The 24,721-nt window shown below is 39.2% G+C and overlaps 1 protein-coding gene and 1 long non-coding RNA gene across 3 annotated transcripts; one reads left to right on the plus strand and one right to left on the minus strand.

Annotated features, from left to right (window-relative positions):
• The first annotated feature begins 40 nt into the window (after positions 1-40).
• On the plus strand, positions 41-2,498 carry LOC124193959 (compound eye opsin BCRH2-like). The gene is made up of 6 exons (XM_046587930.1): positions 41-64; positions 873-1,239; positions 1,310-1,411; positions 1,477-1,582; positions 1,656-2,079; positions 2,142-2,498. Exons 1-6 carry the CDS (start codon positions 41-43, stop codon positions 2,262-2,264), a joined length of 1,146 nt encoding a protein of 381 aa, XP_046443886.1. The 3' UTR covers positions 2,265-2,498.
• A 7,551-nt stretch (positions 2,499-10,049) lies between these two features.
• On the minus strand, positions 10,050-10,792 carry LOC124193666. Of its 2 annotated transcripts, XR_006874389.1 has the most exons (4): positions 10,570-10,792; positions 10,448-10,510; positions 10,178-10,379; positions 10,050-10,122 (listed from the first exon to the last, which is right to left on the minus strand). It is a non-coding gene; the product is annotated as an uncharacterized LOC124193666 (long non-coding RNA). The 2 variants fall into 2 exon arrangements; XR_006874388.1 differs by having other exon boundaries at positions 10,178-10,510.
• Positions 10,793-24,721: the final 13,929 nt, after the last annotated feature.

Here is a 24,721-nt window from a genome sequence, read left to right on the forward strand (position 1 = left end):
GTTGCCTTTTTTTATCGATTACTTGTCAACGCAGCAGCCGATGTCACAACGCGAAGGAGGACAAGTGCGTGAAGTCCCCCTTCCCCTAACGGGTGGATTTTTCCAACCTAACCCACCCCCTTTTGCCCACTTTTCATTGGCTGGCAGCTTTCACGCTGTGACATTGACTGCTGCGTTGCCAAGTATCAGGTTAATGAAAGGCAACCCCGAAGAGCTCTAATGCTCTGTATCAGGAGAACAACATTGTATCCAAAAATTAAGAATGATTCAATAAGTCAAAAATTAAGCATATTCTTTTTGATTCTATTTATTTCTATGTCCAAGATTACCTTAATCGATAGTTTGTATTTTAAATTATTGGCATTTATTCTGTAGCACAACTATTCCTTAAGCCCCCAAAAGGCGCAAAAATGTAGTCCTGTTGCCGAAATGAAACCATAGAAATGTAACCAAACACGGTAAGTAAATCAGAAAAGAAATGTGACTTAACAAGAAAGAAAAAAAAGACGTCATGAGAATAGTTAATTTAATAAAGCATCTTACTTGCTAATACTGTCAAGGAAGACTTCGTATAAAAGGAACAAGAAATTTTCTTTTAAGTTATAGCGTCAGTCGTCAAAGCTCTTGCTTTCGAGGTCGCTTCTTCTGCCTGTCTGCTTTCAAGCTTTACAAAGTCTTTATCGTCCAATTCTCTTTCTGAATCTGATTTTTGTGTCCTTCCGGTATCAAAATCTACTTTACAGGTAAAAACCAAATTTGTAAAAATATATTGTTTCTTTTGTTTTTCCTGCTTTTGTTCCTAACCACTTACTGTTTGTATAGTTTGAAAAATGGCAAACTTGACTGGTGATGCTGTGGTTGCGATGGCCTAGAAGCAGGCTTTCGATCCCTGGGCTTTGCCCGATACCTTCACTCTCTATGCTTACGCCCCAGAGGACATTCGCAGCTTTCTTCATCCTCACTGGCATTCATACAAAGCTCTGCATCCGGCATGGTATTACTTTTTGGGATTGATGTACTTGGTAATTGGTACTTGCGCCGTTGCGGGTAACGCCGTTGTCCTGAAGATCTTTAGCCGATTTCCGGCTCTCCGTACTCCCGCCAACTTGTTGGTTATGAACTTGGCTGTATCTGATTTCCTTCTGATGCTCGCACTTTTCCCCGAATGCGTCTACAACTTTTTCCTTGGTGGCCCATGGCGCTTTGGAGATATGGGTTGCCAGATCCACGCTTTCTTGGGTATATGAGACAAGTATTTTTCCCCCAGCCAAATGACTTAATTAATAGGAATAATTTTTACTTCATAAAGGCGCTTGTTTCGGATACAACCAAATCTTCACTCTGACAATGATCTCGTACGACCGATACAATGTGATTGTAAAGGGATTCAGTGGAACTCCACTCACGTTTAGTAATACGCCTTCTCTACTTCGGTTTATTGGAAAAAACGACGAATGATAATTTGTTGTTGTTCAGACCGCGCTGTCTCCATCATTACATTGAGCTGGATCTGGGCTTTGGGCTGGTCTATCTGCCCATTGGTCGGCTGGGGTGCCTACGCCATGGATGGTATAATGGGAACGTGAGTTTTTTTTTTTTAAATGATTTTTGTCGCATTTCAAATATTTGACGGACATGATCTGTTTCATCAACAGATGCTCTTATGACTACGTCTCCCAGAACATGAACAACAAATCCCATATTTTGGCTGCCACCTTCGCAAACTTTATCCTGCCAATCATTGTTATTGCTGGTTGCTACTACTTCATCGTCCATGCCGTCTTTAGGCACGAGGAAGAACTCCGTGCTCAGGCTAAGAAGATGAATGTTGCTTCTCTTCGCAGCAATAACGACCAACAGCAGGTGTCTGCTGAGATTCGTATCGCCAAGGTCTCCATTATGAACGTCTCGATGTGGCTGACGGCTTGGACTCCATTTGCCGTTATCTGCATCATGGGTACCTGGGGTGATGTTTCCAAGATTACTCCATTGGTGTCTGCCATTCCAGTCATCCTGGCCAAGACGTCATGTGCCTATAACCCACTTATCTATGCCATCTCCCATCCTAAATACCGAGAGGTAATTTTTTTCGTTATAAGATGCTGGATTATTATCTAAATGTAAATTTATTTTATTTACAGTGCCTGAAGCAAATGTTTCCTTGGATGTGTATCGTCGAGGAGAAAAAAGCTCTTGCTGACAACCAAACCATCATCAGTGAAAAGACCGAAATGACTGAAATCGTCAAATGTGAATCGGCTTAGTTACTTAAAAACGGCATTGATTTTCATTTTCGTTCTCCATAGAGCAATGTGAGGTATGGACGACTATCATTCTAAATCAACGACACTGGCAATCTCAAATTGACAAAGACTCTGAATTATGTTTGCTCGAGTTATTATAACTTGAGACTTTCTGTTTCAAGTATCTATCATCCTTTTTATCTCTTCGATTTCCCATTCATGTATTTTTGTTTCTCCCAATAAAACGTTGAGTGTAAAATTTCTTGCGTGTCTTTATTCCAAAACTTGTGCTCCACTTAGCCAGACCCAAGTTATCTATACAAATATTAATTAATTCGAGAAATGGAAAAATAATGGAGATAGAACAGATATATTAACTATAGTTAAGTTGATCACTTGATTGGTTTTATGTGATAAAGAAACTCTGATCTCTATTTATAAAACGATTCATCATTACTTTGATGAAAAGTATGCAGCACACAGATTTGTTTCAGATTCCTGTTACGGGTACATTTACTTACCTGTAAAACATCGACGTATTATATGTGATACAGTTCTATTTAACCGGAAATTTGTCTGAATTTCGTCTGTTTTACAGATCTCGGTTATAGGTGCGAATGGGAATTTAAGGGATGGAGGATTTAAGGTACTCGTAGCGGTCGTAAGTAAGTCGTGCTCCAATAAGCCAGACCAAAGTTATCTATAAAAAATATTAATTGATGCGTGAAATGGAAAAATAATGGAGATAGAATAATATTATTATTATTATTATTATTATTTTGTATTTGTTACGCGCACTTTCCAATTAGATCAAGTGTCGCGCCAGACGAGATAAATCTCAAGGCAGGATGTACAGTCAGACAACAAAAGAAATCATTTACAGTTATTTGGCATTATTCACAGAGAACACACGCGAGAACAGATAGGTCTTGAGTCGCGACTTGAAATCACCCAGAGAGGATGAACACTTCACGTTGTCGGGTAAAGAATTCCAAATTCTAGGTCCTGCTACCGAGAAAGCTCGATCACCGTAACGAGCACGACGAGCCAGGGGCATTTCTAGAGCAAGGGAATCTTCTTGACGCCGACGTAGACCCGGGCGGCTCTGAATTCGTTTACTTAATCGATCGACCAATTATGAAGGGGCTAATCCGTTAAGGGTTCGAAACACAATGGTAGAGATCTTAACAACGATTTTCTCACGGATGGGTAGCCAGTAGAGTTGCTTGAGGAGAGCACGAGGATCGTCTCGCGTGCCAGCAGCACAAATCAGACGAGCGGCAGCGTTTTGGACCGATTGCAAACAATCAACAGTTTTTCAGGTAAACCGGAAAAAAGGGAGTTAGCGTAGTCCAGGCGGGAGATAACGAGAGAATTCACCAGGCACATCGTCGACGCTAAGTCAAGAGATCGACGAAATTTTGAGATTCTCCATAGATGGTACCGCGCGCTCCTGCATACCGCACGAACATGTGAAGCTAGGGTGAGTCGGGAATCAATGGTCAAGCCTAGGTGCCGACATTCCGCTGAGGGAAGGAGGGACGATGCTCCAACCTGAAGGTTAGTCCTCTCAGGCTTTTGCTCATTTGGGGTCGCATACATCACAACCGTCTTCTCAATGTTGCACCTTACACGATTTGTCGTGAACCATTTGTCGGCCGCAGAGGCCCATGTCGAGAGCGCAGCCGTCGCGTCAGCTTGGGATGAGAACTCGTATTGCGAAGCCTCTTGCCTCCCACGTCGTCGATTACGATTTTGACGACCGAGAGATGAGCCACGGCGGTTTGACCTATTCGATCCAGGGGAATTACGATGACTGTGAGTAGGTGTAGCGAGTGTGTCTCGTGCTCGAAAAGACGATCTCTTAAAAGAGAACGCCGCTCTGGCTTGAGTATCATCTGAAAATTGATCAACAGTCACGCCATCCGTGTGTGTCTCATCTGACAGGGAAGCAGTGTAGACTAAGAAGAGAAGAGAGCCAAGCACCGATCCTTGAGGTACTCCGCAGTCCAGCGCCACTGGTTCAGACAACTCACCACCAATGGTAACAGACTAGGTCCGCTCGTAGAGATATGACTCGAACCACTTAAGGGCAATACCACGAACTCCTCCGCCAGATAGTCTCTGAAGTAGTACACGATGATCAATCGTATCGAAAGCGGCGCTTAAATCCAGAAAAAGAAGCGCCGTCGCATTGCCGTCATCCGCCGTCCGCAGAAGATCGTCAAATAAGCACAGTAGAGACGTTTCGGTTGAGTAATTAGCCCTATATGCAGATTGACGCTCAGGCAGAAAGTTGTTCGCCTGCTCTAGGAGCTGCCAAGCCACAGCTCTCTCAATCAATTTCGAGAGAAAGGGTGTGTTACTGACCGGGCGGTAGTTAGCGATGTCTTCTTTGTCGAGGCCTGGCTTCTTTAGGAGGGGCTTCACCAGAGCATGCTTCAGTCCAGGTGGCACATATCCGGAGGACAGTGATCGGTTAATAATAGTGGCGATGGACGGTGCAAGCGGCGCTATGCATTTCCTCAAGAGGCGAGTGGGCAGCGGGTCCAGTTCACACGAACTAGCTGGAGAGACTTTGACGAGTCGAATCACATCTTCAGGGACTAGTGGGGTAAAATCTTGTAGCACTGTACCGTCCGATGAGGCCGTGAAAAGTCGGCGCGCCGTAGGTGTTGTAGACGCTCCCATCGAAACTCGCCACGCCAAGAGGCGTCGGCAGCGTGCAGCCGTACCCAAAGACGCACAGGAAGATGAACGACAAAAAGACTGGTATCGTGACGATGGCGTGGAGGGAGGACCGGACTCAGGCTGCAGTCCCACAGCAGAATCAAGAGTAGTTCGGATATTAGACACTTTAGTCGCATAGAACTGAACTCAGTGCATAGTCGCTTAGAATCGGAGAAACGGGGCATCGCAGGGCTACTCTTGTTGTCCAGGGATCCATCAATTAGTTGATGGAGCCTCCTCGGATGGCCCCTCAGCTCAGCAACTTTGTCACGATAAAAGTCGGTCTTGACCCGCGAGAGGAGAGAAGAGAAATCAGTCAGGAGAGTAATGTAGGTTTCATAAAAGACGACTAGTCTTTTCTTCCTCCATCTCTGCTCAGCTTTTCTGAGTGCCTTTTTTGCATTTCTGATATCACTGCTCCATCAGGGTACAGTCGGCCTAAGGACGATAGTTCTGGAGCGAAGATGCGCATGTTTGTCCACCAATGAGCATAGGCCTTCGGTGTACTGCTGTACGAGACCCTCAAGTGAGTCAGCCGGAGTAACCAGTAATGGAAATTCACGGATGTCAGCAGCAAAGGCGTCCGCGTCGATAGACTTTAGTGGCCGAATTTGTACCGTGGATGTGGGCCAGTCGGGTGATCGGGTACGCAGGAAACAAGTGACAAGACGATGGTCACTGATGAAATCACCAACTGACACATGACGGATGAAATCACCCGGTTGTCTAGTGAGGACCAAATCAAGAATTTGTCCCTGATCCGTCACTCGTTTCTTCTTGCTGTGGGTTGACGTCGCCACTACTTGCGAAAAACCAAACATCTCCACCAACCCGATAAAATCGGTTGCAGATTTGTCGGTTGAGACGTCAACGTGGATATTAAAGTCACCGGCAATTATCACCTCATCGGGGAGAGCAGATATAGTTTCCAAAACCGTCTGGAACTCGGTCATAAACACAGTCATAGACGACGCAGGAGGGCGATAGACCACCAAAACTCGCACACGGCGAGGGCGATAGGCCACAGACAGATTCAGAAACTCAAACCACTCGCATAACGGTAAGTCAGAAGCTCGCTGGACGTTGAGAGACGACTTAAAGATCAAGGCGACACCCCCCCCCCCCCTCCGTACGCTTCGCGACTCATGAAGCCCCGAGTATCCAGGAGGACACACAGATGCAATAACACTATCGGCATTCGCTAGAGTGAGCCACGATTCAGTCATACACAGCAGGTCCGGCTTATTGCTCCGCAATAACCATCACTACCTCACCCTTCGACTTTAGCGACTGGACATTCGCAAGGAGCAGCTTAGATTCATCTTCTTTCTTCTTGGTAGTGCACTTTGCTAGTCGCGAACGCAGAATTTCACAGGCCGAAAGCCTAGGATCGGGCTCTGCAGACGAGAGAGCCCCCTGGCGACATGCCAGAATCTCTTCCCTGGTATAGCTCAACATGGCGAGATGTTGTACCAAATAGATAGATAGACCAGAAGGGAGATAAACTAAGCACAAGGTATCAGTGGATGCACGACACGCAGGAGAACAAATCAGACACCAAAACCACCACTGCACAAGCGTAATAAACCGAGAAAAACGACAAACAACTGAGACTGAAAAAGGCAGTTGTTGACGTACGACACTGCCATCTGGACCTCGAATAGATATACAGTACCCAAAAAACGATTCAGAAAACCCCCTCGTTTTGCTTGTATTTTGATGGTGCTACGTGTTTCATTGAAACTCGAATAACTTTTGAACGGCGATTTTCGTAGAGATTTTCATAGGATATACCCCCACGTCTCTACACCCTCATTCACCAATTAAGTACACCCACTTTTTCCCCCATAAGCCGGCATATTAAAAAATCAGGAAAAATACTTAGGAAATAGCCCAAAAGTTTTTTTTACACCAAAAGATGCTATACAAATAAAATATTTTCGTAATTTTTAGAATTTTTTCTAAACACCTTCCCTTTTCCCTCGAAGAGTTTTCTTTAAAACAGGGGTCCGTCTCGCGACATTAGCAGAAAAAATCTAAAAAAAAAGAAGCAATGGAACAAAGAGAAACAATATGCCCAATAATATTTTGGACTTTATTGTTTTCTTTCATTCAGACCTCCACTTTTCCTATTTTGACCTGCCATTGATCATACAGTGGGTACCGAAAGTATCCGTACGGCTGAGAGGATTAGTACGGAAAACGCGTTTTTCAAAACGCTCCCATAAATTGAATTCCCGTTGGAATGCAATACCATTTTTTTCTAAGGTTTTTATCTGGAATAAGCAGTCGCATTGTTCTTTAACTTTTGATTTTATTAAGGACATGTTGAGTATCTATTTCGTCTTGTATTGTAATGTGGAGCATTACATACATTGGAATGCCAGTCAATCCGGCCCCAACTTTTCCGGCCAGAGCCAATCCGGCCACAAATTTTGGGGCCAGAATCGTTACAAAAAATTTACCATTCCGGTCCCATCCTTCCCGGCCCATAATAAAAGTTTATGGTTTTGTGACGGGAATAGAAAAATCTCTATTTGGCGTGAAATCGACCATGTTGGTGATGAGATGCACCTAAAAAATGATTGGGGCATTTCTTTCCGAACAACAATCACAATTTACGGCGGGAATCTAACTAATTATGGGTAATTTACCGAACCTTCATTTACTTTACCTTGCCTTACCTCCTCCACACTAAGAAACGAAAAGTCTCCATTCGACGGGAAAGAGTCTAGCTGGGTTATACAATGCCTGCCATGCCCCTAACATAAAGGTTAAGGTAGAGTAACCAAAAATGTTCTTTCCATTTCAGTCTACCCTCGCCCGTCACACGATAAAGGTAACAAAAAAGGGACGAAAGATGTGCTATGTGCAATTTAGTTTTTATTGGTAGAGCACAAAAAGTTCCTTGTGTTCAGTGTAATAGATAAGGATAATAAGGATAATAATAAGGATTGATGCATCGTCTTTGCATTTCTGGTAAGTTGGTGGACTCAAATTTTTCTTATTGCTTCATTTATATTTTTTCTTCATCTTTATAGGATTGACTCAAATAAAATATTTCTAAACAATTAAAGAAAAGGAAGTATTTTTATACAAATGTAACTTTTGTGCACAGATGTTAAATGCTCCTTTACCAACGATGGAGGATGCGGTAATCTTGAACTTATTAATGTATTTTCAAGACTTCAATTATTTTTTTTACAGAATGATATAAACAGACATTTGGATTCACCCCGTCACACCTGCCATCCGGAAATTTAGACGACGACATTCTACATCTTCTTCGCCCGACAGCAAACAACGTGCAATTGCCGAGACGTCAAATGCTACTTCACCAACATCAGATGTTGCGGTAATCTTTGTCTTATATTTATATATTTTCCAATTTTGTATTTTTAAAATTATTTTTACAGATTGATGTACCCGAACATTCTATCTCACCCTTAATCGACTTCACACGTGCAATTGTTTGACCTTCTAGACTACGCCTTCCTTCTCCATCAATTTCACCCGACAACAAACAACGTGAAATTGCTGAGACGTCAGATATGTCTTCTCCAACAATGGGGTTTTCGGTAGTCTTTCTCTTTCTCATCATGTTTCAAAAAAATAATTTATTTATTCTTATAGTTTGGTGAAAATAGACATATCACAAGTGCGGTTGGTCGGCCAGTTAGACGACGTATTATTTCTCCATGATCTTCACCAGACAACAATCAAGGTGCAATTGCCCGACGAGTTAGACATCATGATCGTTCTCCATCGACTTCACCGGATGCCAACGTCCAACTTGCAATTTCCCGAGCAGTTAGACGTCGCATACGTTCTCAATCGAATTCGCCGGTCAACGACCAACGGGCCACTGCCTGGCCACTTCGTCGACGTCGTATTCGCTCTCCGTCAGACGTCCATCCATCACCACCTCGTTCTTGGCGGCGAACTCGTTCTTCGTCAGTAACATCACCCGACGACGTGCTAGGACTCAATTCGAGGAGTGATTTAAACTCTGGCGAACCTTCGATCGACATGACATAAGAGCCAGAGTCTTTCTGTGTTTAACAACAAGTTGAAGTCAAACAATTAAATTTTTCAGCCATTGTTAAACGAGAGTGAGGTATTTACCAGATCAGGATCAAAGACTAGGATGTCAATTCGTGACAGCCGACCCACGAAATCTTCATCGACGCTAGCAAAGTTGTAGACGGGTTACGCTAATGTCGGGTAATTATGGCAGGTTGCTGTAATGCTTAGATCAAAGTAGGAGTCAAAGTTTTCTACCCCAGATAGCACAGTGCAGTCCCATATACGTCCCAAACACGTCACTTTGAGACGTCTGAGATGTACTTGGCACATAGCAGATTCCCAAGTTTACATTCCTAGGACGTCTTTTACGTATGACCAATGTCCGCTTCGCCGAGATCTCATAGCGGTCTCATCCCGTCCCATTGGATGGACTTTAGACGTACTTGGGACGGAAAAAGGATCTCAAGAAGTCATTAATAATAAATCTTTTTCTGGACTCTGAATTTCGTTCCTTTTTTCTTTACTCTTCTTTTCCTTATGAGTGTTTGCTGTGCCGACATTTTTTCACGAACGCTGATCCGGATATCCGGACATCAAGTTCATTTGTCAGAGTATGCAGAGGGTTACCGGAACATACTTCATAAATCTACTGCATACTAACAGCATAGTTGATGAAATAAGGAACCTGAACCGGGGATCGAACCCGGATCGTCGTGGTGGGAAGCCAATACTATACAGATGAGCCACGAATTCATGTCTACAATTTTTAAGATAAAGGTAATCATAATATTTTAGAATCAAACTTTGCCGCGAAAAAACAAAGACAGTTTCTCCAAAATTTTCTAAGTGTGTAGAAGGAGCCAAAAAATAAAAACGGGACGCATCAGAGACTTCTACGAGAGGGAGTAAAAAATCACGTATCCGACAAGATGAAAATGAGTAACGTGTTCAAATAAGGGCTCGCAATGGGACATCTTAGAGATTCCCCTGTGCCCACCGCACCATCCGCACGGCTTTGGTCCCGCCTTGGGACAAGAATTCCTATCTGGGACGTCACGGTCAATCAGTTTGGCTATTTTCACTTCACTGGTCGTTGGATTAATTGAGAAACTGCCTCTAGGATCTAAAAGAAAGTTGATCACTGGTTATTGTAGAGATAATAAGGGAAAAAGACCTACCGACTAACGAGTAATCGATTGCATCGACGTTCATTGAAACGTCTTCGTCTTGAGCTTGGACAGAAAACACGATCTAATCCTAAATTGAATAGTAAGAATATTAATAATAGTAAGAATAGTAATAGCCCATTTCCATGATAGAAATGGCATGCCCAGCTTGGCCATGCCCGTTTCTAGCCGTTAGCCATTTACACACCCATGACTACCAAATAAAAATGGGAAAAAACTTTGTTAATGGGCACTTTTTCTGAAATTATGAAGTATTGTTACTTGGTCTGGCATGTTATGTTGACTTTCACTAAAATGATATCTGCAAGTAACAATTGTGACTTCCTGTAAGTTAAAACTTAGTTAATATTGACGATTCTTTTGATCAAAATTAAGAATATTACCTTGATTAGGAGTAGAGTCCCTCACACTGTGTCGAAGACTTGACATTTCAGCCACATTTAACAATTGATACACACATTCCGGTTCTCCATCTTTCTCCTTTAATTCCTTTTTGCTTTATACAATAGGCCTACTGCCATCAAGCAGTTTTCCATTCAGCAACTAATAAGAAGCACATAACTGGAATTCACAATCTGGGAGGTTGAAAAAACAACACACTATAAAAAGAAGACAGTTTTTAAGGCTGAAATGCAAAATTAGGAATCCGCAATTTCCTTTGCGGAAAACATAATACACCTTAGTTCTCCTACGTGAGACATCTGGCGTCGTGTTGGTATTTCTACAAGCTGCGTACTTTATAGAAAGCCTTCACACGTTTTTCCGCAACCTACTGTATGTTACACCATTCAAAATGAAAATATGGCCTTACCTATAAGTCATACGAAACTAGACGTTGTTCTGTTCCATGGCTGTTGCATACCCCTCAATGTAGAAACAGTAATACAAAAAGTAAATGCTGGAGTCTTAGTTGCCGCGTAATGGTTGACAAATATCTGTTTCAAAAAATACCTCTAAATAAGAAATTGCTCTCCACAGATTATAACGATAAGTGTTATTAGTTATTGTTATCTGTGTCTAAACTAGATCAAGACATTATCTGTTACGGACATCCATATATTTGCTGCTGTTATACATATCCTGGGCATATAAAAACAACAACAAAATCAGACATCAACGTCAAATTACCGTTTTACGGTGGCACGAAAACATACACTGCTGTTTCTTGTAGTACTCGTCTGTTTCCGTGTTAAACGAGTCATCACAACCCTTGTAAATTCACCTGCCACAGACAGAATACCGAATACCACAAACACGTCCAAATTCACTTTGTAATTGACTAAACGTTTGTTTTGCTATTGGTCAAGTATGACTTGCTTCTGTCATTCTCGGCAAAAGTTTACGAATTACCATTGGTAGATGGCATTGGGTTTGTCATTTTACCCCTACTCCTGAAAGTAAAATTAGAATATCTTATTAATTAGTTCATTTTACTAACATTTGAAAACACAGTTGGAATCAGCGAAAAAAAACTGCATTTATTGATGTTTTCCATTAATTATCTCCTGAAAATCCCAACCCGACTAGCTTTAACACGGCGAAATAGCCGAAGAGTCTCTTCCTTTAATAGAGTAGTCCATGTCTCAATATGCTATGATGCTTCTTGGTGCATAAAAAACTAACAGACCAAGTAATCCTTTGGATATTGAAAAAGCATTACTGATTTTGAAGAGTTATTCTTCAGAGCTGACTGATCTGGGTACTTCATGTCGTTGTAGTCACAAAAATTCATTTGCATGAAAATCTGAAAAAAATTCAGAATCCAGTAGAAGCCAACAGAGCATTTGAGTTCAAATTATATTTTTTTTTCGTAGAACTATTCGAAATGGATCCTTACTACCTCCAACAGATCAGAAATAGACTCGTGGAAAAATCCAAATATTAGTTGGCATCTAATTCTTCTGGTCTGATTTTTTCCAACACATTTTATCTTGAACCTGAGATTTTCCCATGATGTTGATTCTCCGAAATATTTTCATCATGGTGACAAATGGCAAAAAAAAATATTTTCAATAACTAAACTCTTTGAAATAAATTACCGAAAAAAGTTTGCTTGATGAAAGATGGGTTGGTAGTAGTTTGCGCTTATTTCAAATCTCGAGACTACAGTCCCTTTTTTTTGAACCAACATTCAATAAATTGGATTGTCTTTTTCGCAAACCATATTGCCACCGAATTTCATATATGCGGGGCGTGGGATGTGGAATAGTTCTACCTAGAATGCGGGATACATCCCGCAACCCGAAGATTTCAATCCGCAACCTAAGTATCTATCCCGCATACCTAAATTGCGGGATTAATCAATTTTTCAACTTAATGACGGTTCAATTTAACGTAATATACATGGTTATAAAGTAATATACGGATGATGTTTTGTTATTTTAAAATTTGAGAAGGGATGGCCAGTATTATTTGTCAACTCTTTATTTCTTGATTTGTAACTTGAAACACACAAACATACGTGAAATTTTGAAAAAAAAATTATTGAAATATTGTTAGGTGTTGCGTATTAGTAAAAGCACTTGCTGCAATGTTCTCGGTCATTATTATTATAAAACCCACAAGACCACGGAAAATCAATTTGCTTTGTTTCAATGGGAATATTTCCACAATCTTCGTTGAACCATTCCTGGCAGATATCGCATTGATCCGTCCAAGCACCATTGCAAGTATTTTAAATAATCTTGGGCCTCCTGCAGCTACAGCAAATTGAGACAACTGTAGTTTCTTCGTTGTGTTTAGTTGGAATTTGTGAATCAGACGAACATGGAACCGGGGAATTTGTGTTTCTTTTAGACAAAGCTTGAAATAACAGATGAACTTCCTTGGTTCATAACACAACTTGGGAGGATCTTTGCCATATAATAGGGTCGTTGCAAATGCAATAGCGTACTAGCCACAACTGGAAAGCCATATGCCGCTACAAGCCAATGGTTATCCCATCATGACTGCAATAATATCTCTATATGTTAACCAGATTTCTCTTTTCAAACTAGAAATATCTTCGTTGCTGTAGAATACATCATTGTAAATATGAATGATTTTCTTGATTTTATCAGAACCTGGGTTTTCTTCTTCTCTCGAACATGAACATGATGACGATGAGCTTATGGTGAAGTCTCCACCCTCTTTTTTTAATATTTTATCATCTTAGATCGTTTTTTGGAGGTACTGTAGTTGTCCGAAAGATCATGCTCCTCTTCCTCATCATTCCTTTTAGACTCACCATTTCCGGGAACATGAGTTGGATTCTGTCCTTTTTCGTTTGTTGTTGATGGTGAAAGTTGAGCTGGATTCGGTTCTCCTCTGGGTGATGGAGGTGGAAGCGAATCTTCTTCGCATGATACAGCTGCTGGACTCAGTTCTTCTTTGGGTGATAGAGGTTCTGGACTCAGTTCTACTTTGGATGACCGAGGAGCTGTACACAGCTGTTTTTTGGGTGACCCAGCTGGATTCTGTTCTCCTTCAAGTAACGCGGATGGTCTTTGTTCTCCTTAGCGTGACTCAGCTGGACCCGGCGATTTTTAGAGAACATTTATGCTTAGATTGCAAACAGAATAATTTATCAATTTTATTACCTGAAATCACCGTCCCATCTGCTCATCCAACTCATATGGAATATATTTTTCAATCTCTATTTCAATCTTTTTCATCCTTTCTTCATCATTTTTGAAGATTATTTATTTGTTCCTTGACTTGATTGACTTTTTGTACAAAATTTTCAAAGAGTCGCAATTCTTCTTCTTCTGATTCCTTTGTGGGGTATTGACCAGGATCGAGATCCAAACGTCGGGGTTATTTGTTACCTGATCTCTTATTCGGTAATGATCGGCTTCTCTTTCGGAATGCAGTGGAATTGGGTTTTTTAGATTTTTCATTCCTCATACCGATGAGAGTTTCGCCAGCTAACACATGACAGGAACGGCCAGTTTTCCCTGCCACACAGGAACATATAGGAATATATATAGGAAACAACTGTTTAAAATAGTTTCTTAAATTGCCCTGTATGATAAAATTACCGGACTCTACATCAAAAGAAATTTTTTTCTTTTCGATTGCATCCATTGCTCGGGCATATGTTGTTAGATGATGTTCTATGTAAAACCTGCTTTCAGCGGAAACAGTTTTCCCTTCTGATTTTCGTTAATCCAAAAATGCTTCCTTCCTCAAATGCATTTTGAAGAATGATTCCAATTTCACCAACAACCACGGGTGTCTGATAAAAATAAGGTTTGTAAAGGTCGATGTCGTACAGATGGATGCGCTCTTGAAGCAAAGTGTAACCAAATACACCATTCCTGAGATATGTGCCTTTCATTATTTCCCTGTTGTAGAAGTTGCTTAGTTCAAAAAAAGAGATACTCCATGACGTCAATAGTTGTTTCCTTCCATTCGTTTATTCTTTTCAAAACAACATTAAAACTTTCTGACTGATTAGTGGTGATTTCGGTCTCACCATTACGTTGACAGGCCCAAAACCCCAATTTTTCGATGACGACATGGATGTATTTGTGATAATAATAAGATAATTGTGAAGTACAATTAATTTGAAACAAAGTCAGTTGCTCTAAGTACTGAACTTAGTCGGTTGCATGAACAGATTTTTCACTTCTCGTTACAATCTTGCTCTCGTTTCATCTCTTTCTTATTTTGGCATTTGTAGAATTTGCAACTTCCGTTTTACATCGTTCTTTGCGTGTATCGAACACCTGAACAAATCAATTTCAGGAAGGTGTTTTTTTGTTGCTTTGATTACGGAAGCCTCATGATCCGCCACGAGATACATTTTTTTTTTGCATTGTTCAATTCTGGTACAAATTTAAGAAGGTATTGCAAAAAAATCGTGAGTTTCTTCAATTTTTCTGTCGTTAATCAAATAAATGGCGGGAATACATGGCTTTTCTTCAAATTCTTTTCACAGAAAGCTAGGAACGAAACGTAGAAATCTCCTAGCTTGTAGAACGTGTTATATAAAGAGGTGGCAAATCGGCCCGATTGATCACCACATTAAATTTTTCCATGAAATTTTCGTCATAACCAATCATCATGAGATCCTCGTGAACCATAAGTCGTTTGATGAATCCAGTTTCAGTAGCTTCAATAACAAATTGTATAAGCTGTCCTGTGTCAGACGTTTTTCAGCCCTCAGATTCTGTTGGGCATTCTGAAATTGCTTCGGGTCACGAGGCGCATTAGTTCTGTGACTTCCCAAATCACTTGGCGCGCTGTTTACCAATTGTCGGTATAGATGCTTCAGTGGTTTTTCAGTAGTCTTCATAGCCCTTTGCACTTACTTCGAAATTCGGTACAATTGAGCGCCTTTTTTGTTGTGAAGTGGCATTTCCTTGACAGAAATCAAATGAAAATTTTTCGTCTCTAATGTACTGGATAAAAACTAGTCCACGACTCGTTGGACGGTAATAAATAATCCACTTAAAGTTGGAACTGAATAAGTTCCTCTTTGTTTTTGGGTCGATCCTGATTTACAACTTATAATACACAAATATCCTTTGATCACCATCCAGTGTAAACTTCCCGTTGCCATTTTGTCTCCAACGGTATACAATGGCACGTCAATCGTCTAAATAGCAATAGTTGAGGCATGTAATTCGGTATATACCAATAAGAAAAAATTGATAACTTGACACAGGTAGAAAAATGGCTACTCAGTGTTCAAATGGCTGAGGAGGTATAGAAAACCAATAACCAGTTTAACAGTGGCAACTAAATTGTTTGTGCAAATAATACAATTTATTCAAATTTTCTTACCTTTTTTATCATCCCTCTCCCATTAGAAAACATACAGTGGATACAAAACATACATTGGAAAAACCCTTTTTGGCTTGAAACGCTGCTGTTTCTTTGGAGTTAATTCAGTAAATGCCCCAAAAGGTTTTGTAGACGCTAATGATTTCGTAAATTTAAAATTTTTGTTTATTTTCACCATGCTGATTAAGAAATACAAGCTTTGACTCTACCATATTCTTTGAGATCTCAACATACACTAAACTGTAGGTGGGACTAAGGGTGTTCGAGCATTGGATATTTGACGACCCCCAAGGGAATTCCACGCGACTAACACAGTGAGGGGAGGGGAAAATACGAATGAAAAGTGCATTTTTATATTTTAAACAAGAATATTTCGGCTATAACTAATAAACCAATTACAAAAAAGCATCACTCAATAAATTTATTGATATACCACATTGCTGAATAGTTGTGACATGTGCGAGTTAGTTTTAGCCTAATAAACCAAATCTTTATTTACTTACTAGAAAATAGACCATTCCCTATCTCTTTGAAACTCCGTATACTGCTAGATTGAATTATCCGTCTTCACGTTGAAAAATTGATCAATCCCGTAATTTAGGTATGCGGGATAGGTGTCTATGTTGGGGGTGGAAAACTGCAAAGGATGTATCCCGCATTCTAAGCAGGACTATACCGCATCCCTCTCCACGCACTTTAGGCACGTCCTTATCATATTTATCGCGCATCTGAGTTATGTAAAAAGCAAGTCGTGTGGCTAGTAAAAGATATTTCAGCCAAATACTATTCTTCCGTTGGATTCTCTTGACCAGAAATTTATAATCCCAAACAGAACTGGTTTGCACGCAATGAATATTTGATTGTCATTTATAATTAAAAAAAGTTCTCCACAATACGAAATGTAATGCTGGTCTTTTTTCTACTGCTATAGTTCCTTTATTAAAATTATCCCACATCTCGCTATTAACTTACTATTACTGCGTAATTCTGTCTTCTGAGTATTACCATCGCCAGCGCCATCGTAACTTTATATTAGGGGAGACCGGACCCATCTTGGGCGGTACGGTTGCATACCATGTTACACAGATATATAAGTAAGGAAAAAGGTTAATGGTTGAGGCAAATTTCTAGAATAGCAGAAGAGCAATGATATGATATCATGATTCAAGACTCGAGGTTGTTGATAATTGTAGATACATACAGACATATATATAAGTTTGTTGTTTCTTCAAAGATTTTGTTTTCTTTTTATCGTGGAAAAAGTACAAATCTGGTGTAATTACAGTTTGTTCATGTGGTATTCTTTAAAAAAAGTAAAAAAATTATATTGTAATATAATCAATAAAATATCCTTTTTAAAAAAGGTACTAACATTGGAAGAAAAAAGAAAAAAATTCTTTATATACAAAGAATGATTTTTTAGCTACAACGTTGCAAACTTGTAAGTGACATTGAAACAGCAAAAAATAACGAAAGACCGTTTTCTCAAACGCTATACAATAATGCGCATTTTACTCCCATGGGAAGAACATTTTTGTCGGCAATAGGTAATTATATACTGTAGAAACCAATGAAAATATATCTTAAGATCAGGAATATGCATTTATATTCCATTGTTGGAACCGTAAATGTCGTGAGATTGCAGTTCAGATTTCAGATTGCAGTGTATAAAGATTTCGTGAGTCAAACGAGTTAAAAGTAAAAAAAAAGAACGCATATGTATTGCACTTTTAACAATTTTGCCGAAACGAAAGTAAGCGACAGAATCTGGCTATTCAATGATTGGATTTTTTACCTGGCCATCAATTAATGTGCCTTACGATAAATTACTGTTGACGACCATCATATCCATCCCAGCAGGAGAAATGACTTCCATTCCGGAATTTTAAGAGGATTTAAGTTACAAACGTGAATTGGAACATGCAATTTTAGAACTCTTAATTCATATCCAAGCCGTATGACGTTCTGTTTATTTCTGAGTAACTATTGTGCATATTTTTGTATATTTCTGACTAAGTGGTCAGATTACAATTAGTATTGATCGTAGACAAACTTGCTCGCAAGAAAATTTTCACTTTTCGTGAATTTTTATTCGTAAAATTTCTTCCATAGCTGTCCTTTATTGGTGGAAGATCTCTGAGTACATTTGGTTTCCAGTGTTGCCCACATTTCACAAGATGGCTCGCAGTTAGTCAGGTAGTCTCTCATCTACTGTGGCTTAGATGTAGTTTTTGGCTAAAGTATTATTTTGGTGCCAGTATCTGATTACGTCAAAGTTTGTAATCTCACCATAATCATTTGTCTCCTATGTAATCAATAACAGGTATCGATTAGGTGATGTAGTCAATTTGCTTCGATACAATATTAGTAAAGAACAAATGTTGGGGATCTGTTCGTGAATACCAGGTATTGATTTTCTATACGTCATCAAAGTGAATTTCGATAATATAGAGAGATAAGAGGTTGACTTGTCTTCAACAGATGTGATGGTACATGCTTTTGTCTTCTACAATGCCAAGGTGGACATCACAAGTAGAGAAATATGTAATCGACTTGTCTTCAACAAATGGAATGACACATGCCGCTGTTGGCTTCCACAATGTCGAAGTAGACTTGACAAGTAAGATAGTGAGTACAAACGAAGAGACCCTTCACAGATGTGTATTATGTATCAATAATTTTACAAATGATTTACCTCAAGCGGTAGATGTTCTTCACCAAGTATGATGAAGGTTGAAGTTACGCATAAGTAGCATTAACCCAAAATTCCACGTGTGAAAGTTTCCGCCATAAATTTTTCGGATATAAGCGGTATCTTTTTGTATATTACTACCTTCCATGGCAATTACGATGTCTTGCTTCATTTGAGATCGGTTTAAATAAAATATGGCCCCATAATATGTAGGAAGAAGTTAACAAGTTAATACAACAAGCGAGGATTTATAATGGAGGTTGGTTGGAGGAGGTTGTAACCGCGTAAGGGAGATTTTTTGCAATTCGATCCAGACAGACTGCCAGTGATTTAACAAACTAAGAAATGGGAGGAGAAAAAAGTATAGATTAGCTAAGGAATCTACTCTTAAAACTAAACAGCATTCCTTATCTCACTTACTGCGCCACTTAGCGACTGCTAAGTTCACGATAAAGTGCCGAGTCGGTGCTTAACCTTCTTCGTCGCTTTCTCAACTGACTGCACGGCCCGTTCTACCTTTCATTGATTTGTGGATTCTAGAGGGCGAGTTTCCATTCTGTGGCTTATTTCATGTATCATCATAAATCGTTGCAATTATTCTGATATAAGCAATTATCCGTGACCATTTCGTGCGATAGACCAAAGCGTGAATAGATAGTTTTCCGCAACGCATTTTTCTCCAGACTTCTACTTATTGCGAGCCAGAATTTGGGCAAAGTATAATCAAGGGCGAGTTCTACGAGGAATATTAAATCGCTAGTTTGAAAATGTCCGCGCTGTTGTACTCTTCTTCCCGTTAACATGATAGAAAAAAGGGTAATATGAAGGGCTGATGTGAAGAAGTGAATGAGCCTACACCATTATTCCAATGTACAACCCACCCAATACTATCGGACTCCCAATTGAACCAGCCTGAATAAACAGATCCCATTATACAACAAATAGTGATAACAGATTTGTAGATTTATTGGGCACTCTGTCTATTAGGATGTGTTTCGTCGCGTCAACTTTTCAGCTCAACTTCAACCAAAAATTGAGCTCCTCTAGCATTTTATCTTCACCCTAGTCTTAATAGTTGAGCTTAACCTATATTGTAAAGAAGTCGTTCCGCTCTTTTAAAAAAGTTTATTATTGACTATATTCTTAGACAAAATAAAACCATACTAACCCCCGAGAATGCCCCCGGTCCCCCTTATGTACCCAAACAATGGGAATATTTCACAGAAAAACCTGCCTCACATGAACGGCGTGATTCTGCCGACTACACGATACTACCAGCCACGATTGCCGGGCAATGACTTGAGAGTGAGAATATTTTATGGATTACCAAAAGTTCAATTAAGTTTGATCTCAACCAAAATGAGATCGATCTTTTCCAAAAGTTTGAACACATTCCAGAGAACTGTTTCCTTTTTTCCAGTTTGGTTGACCGTCCCCTATTTCTGAATACAGATAAATTTATATCTGGCAACATCCATTGTCTATGTTTTTGCTAAGTTTAACTGTCAGCATAGAGAAGAATCACAGTTTTTGAAATATTAATCGAATTTAAACTTGACATAACATGATTTAAACAATAATCTCCGTAAATATGAAGACACCTAAGATTGTTATAAAAATTAAAAAGAAAAAAAGAAAACCATGAAAGAATTTCTAAAATTTAATATTACAATTAATATTACAATTAAAAAGAACAAAAAGCTATACAAAATTATGATAATGTCGGTAAAGTAAAAGTAACATTGCAGAATGCTAATATAAAAGGTTTCATTGATGTAACACTTGACCATAAAGGATAGACTGATGTAAACAAATGTTACTCAATTCCTGGCGTATTTTTTCGTCTGCTGCAGTAAATCATTCACGTATCATTTTTTAAATTTCATTTATATACAACGGTCAACTAAAAAATATACCACAAATTTTATTTTAAATTCTGAATTAGTTAGGTTGCTTAAAAAGAAAATTTAATGATATTACTGAAAATTTAAAAAAATTTCGTTGACGTTCATGAAAGGGCGGGGAAAGAGGAGGAGCTTAACAACAAGTTCAGATCAATTGTCATTTTATGGTTAATCTATTAGTTGAACTTAAAAGTTCAACTCAACCTTCAAAAATATCATTTTATGGTAAAAAAAATAGTTGAGTTTCCCAAACGCAAGTTGACGCGAAAACGCACCCTTATTTTCCTGGGCAGTACATTATTGAAATGCCAGTATGATTTTGTAAATTTCTAACCTTGTTTGTTTGTTTCCTAACCATTATTAACACAGCTTATCATTCCTGGTGAATTTGAACGGGCAGTCAATCATCCTCTTCTTTATCGTCAAAGCGTCAAAGTGGCCAATAAAGGTCTTAGCCAAAAAAAACCACTTGATTGAGAAGCAAAGCAAAGCTAAATCTAGGGGGGCATTTCGCCGTTGAGTGGTAGGCTGCGTTCAAAGATATGATCGTAGAAGAATCAATGCTAACGATAAAGAACAACGTAGGAGACGTCGGCTCAATGGAATGATGCATAACTTAAAAGAAAGAGAAAATGAAGATTTCTAAGAAATTCTATGTGCTGATGATGTGCTAGACGAAATATTGTATCAAAAATTTCTAAAACTCTGGAAAGTAAGACACTGTTTTAACTGATTCACCCAAACAAAGGGAAAAATCTAGATCTGTAACAGACATGAATTAGGTCAAAACTTCAATGTTCGTTATGTATGCGTAAAATACAAATGTATAAACACCCTTTTTTTAAATGGTATACACAGATTGTATTTCTTTGTATATCTTTGGCTTTTAGCAGTAACTTTCAAGAATGAAAGGTTTTAATGCGCGCGCAAAATCGTGCTACTTTACATGCCAGTGGGAGGGGATAAAGATATGGAAGGGGTATAAAGTGTTATTGTTGACATTGAAAGCAATCTGACAACTCTGCGTCTTATCCGTGATGTCAAAAATGAAAAGGCGCCATACCTTCCCATACACTAACCAAAGATATTGAAATACCTCCACGAGCTTTCTTTTGTATTTTACTGCACTCTTTAACATAAAACCTAATGAAAATATGGCAATCCTGAGAATCGTTCTTTGCTGATTTGCGTTGTCATTCAACAAACCTCAGATCTGAAACAGAGTATGTGGTCCTTTTTTTGGTTTTTTCACTCCTTTTTTCATATTTTTTAAAAGAAAGAAGCCCCCAGTAAGGCCCGTGCGAAAATGATAGCAAGTTACCAAGCAGTAACTTTGTTGCTGTCTACTGTCATGCTTGCTAGTTGCATGAAAGTTTTTTCCTGATAAGGGTTTTCTCTCAAACATACTAGCCCCTTACTGCTATGGGCTTATTAGTTTTAAACTGGCATGAACTCACTTCCGTCAGAGGAATATAAAACAGATTACCGCGCGTACCCTTCCTAGCAAGTATCTAGCAAGCTCCACTTGCTTGTGCTAGCTAGTGTATCACTTATTAGTTATTATGATGCTCTGAATTTATATATTTTGTGGTCACCTATCCAAGTACTGTTGGCTGTTCCGATGGCTGCTTTTGCTGTTACAGTTGGATGCTGCTGCTGCAGATGTGGCACTCTGAATTATTTGTTGCTTAATTATTTCAAGACCTAAAATAATTGTAGTTTGTCTGTCATAGTTTGAGTTATAGTCAGAAATTTCATCACCATAAGATGGAACAATTAAATTAAATAAAGCGATACATTATTTACTGTATTGTATGGAGATTATTGATTGGTTTGACTCGTTTATTTTTGGCCCAGTAGGCTGCGGTGACCCTTGGATTTTGCTGGCGAGGCCGACAGCCGCATGCTGGTTCAGATCAAAAGGTTCTTTACTCTTCTTTCGATTTTCTTGTTTTGGCCACAATCTCATCGACGGCATGTCTGTGAATGTGTGCTTTGCATATGAGCGCCGTTGCTGCCCCCCGAGATTTTTACTCATAGGATTTATCTTTCCATCGTCACTTCCTATAACTAATACCTTTTTTCTCGTGTAATAGATTTACGATAAAGTCAAGTGATTGGCGTTATTTACTAAAGAGGAATTCTGTTATGATCAAAATTAAACTTTCGTATATTGACAAAATTTACTATATAAGTATATATATATTCCCTATCTTTTGTTGCGTTGGTTTAATGCCGTGTAACGTACTAGTTAAAAAAACTTGTTAAAATAAGTCAGTAGCATGTCCGTGTTTGCTTATCGGACCCTTTTTGTATAAATAAACGTATTAACCTTACAGACAACAACAAGCCGCATGCTTGTATTTTACATACAGGGCCGTGCGAACAAGTAATAAGCTAGCTTTAGCTAGTATTAAAGTTCATATTCGTAACGCGCTAGTCAGTTACTATCGCGTTACGAATATGAACCCCCAAGTCAGTGAAAAACTAACTATCTACGGATATATTGCATAGTCGTTTTTTACTTGCTTGGACATTACTAGTAAGTGCTAGCTAGATCCCTATGACAGCTGTTTAATTTTTCGTAAGGGTGAGCTGGAGGCCTAGAACCTTTTGTCGTTAGTTACATTCCCCGAAGATTTTTTTCAGAAAGGGAAGTGTATTGTTTATAATCAAAATAGCTTCAAAAATGAAGTAACTGCTCATACAGTAATGACTCGTCGTACCTTCAAAAATCCTCGTTAATGAAATGTAATTTTGATTATACTGATGAATTAAAAACTCTTTGCTTGCTGGTTCAGGAAGGAAGCCTAAAATTCCCATCAATACACGTGGCACTCAGCTTGCTAGCACAAACTGGACATTTTTTTTTTGCTGGGGAATATTTGTATAAAAAAGGCCATGGACGATATTTTGCCATCATTTGTACAAGTCGCTATGATTTAAATTCGGAAGCAGAACGCTGCTCTTTGGGGTAACTATAAGGCAGAGCTCACTGAGAAGAACTATAAACTATATTAAGTCTCATTAAGCGCTTGGTAAAACTTCTGGTTCAGAATACCTGTTTTCAGAAGATGGTCTGGAATTTTGATTTAATCTTAAGTAAGAAAACCTGGGCTTGTGTTAGATAAAATATATTTCAATAATATAAAAAAGTTACTTATGTTTTGTGGAAATTAATAATGTGTCAAAAATAAGAATAACCAAACCCCACTCATTCAGTTTGTCTTATGTAAGAATGGTATAAATCCTCATTTGTGAACTATCAATTGTTGTCAAAGTGCAGAAATTAATTGCAAAGTTAACATCAGAAGTTTACTTCTTGATGACATCGTTCCATTTTCGCACATGAAATAGGTCATTGTTTGGCTTCTACAAATTTTAATACCAGTAAGAAAAGAATCAAAAGATAACAAAAAAGGGTTATACCAAATAGTGCCTCTTGGCATTATGTCTAGACACGTTATAAACCATAAATGTTTTTTCCTGACCCATCTTTCTGTTTGTTTGCCACCCAATCTGGGTTCAAAGTTCCTTGGGAAGGAGTAACTTCTTTCCAGGAGTGACAGCAGTTAGCTCCGCCAACTAGAACCATTTTTTTAGGGCCAGGGAAGAGGAAATCTCTATTGAGAACGAAGACCCATTAGGAGCGCAGAATTGGGTAATTAGACTTTTTTCGTTATTACCACATTCGCCGTCCAATTTACTGCTCTAATATTGAAATGGCACTGTTTACACTTACAGTTGCCATGTCAATATCATTCGCAGTACGGAAAATGGTTGACAGACACAATCCAATCCTCCTTTTCCCTTATGTCTTCGGGATTACGAATCTCTTCACCGACAAAACACAAAATTTGAACGAAAAACTGAGCGTTGTTTTCGCAAGGGAAGGCAGTTTTTACTGATGGGGGAAATGGAAAAATTTTTAACGGAAAGGTGAAAAAACAAAATAAATCGGGAGTGGATGAAAGTGAAACGGCGTGCCACAGCCACGGGAAGCAAGAGAAGAATCCATCGGCTTTACTGATTACTATCTTTCAACCAGCACAAACTGATGCTGGAGCCTGCAGTTTGGGAACCCTCAGAAAAAGTAAAAGCTGACCATCCCTAAGCCTAAAAGAGGGTCACACGAGAAATTTCAGAGTATTTTTTAGGATCCCGAAAAAA

The sequence above is a fragment of the Daphnia pulex genome, chromosome 5 (genome assembly GCF_021134715.1).
Source record: "Daphnia pulex isolate KAP4 chromosome 5, ASM2113471v1".
In the NCBI taxonomy this organism is placed as follows: Eukaryota; Metazoa; Arthropoda; class Branchiopoda; order Diplostraca; family Daphniidae; genus Daphnia; species Daphnia pulex.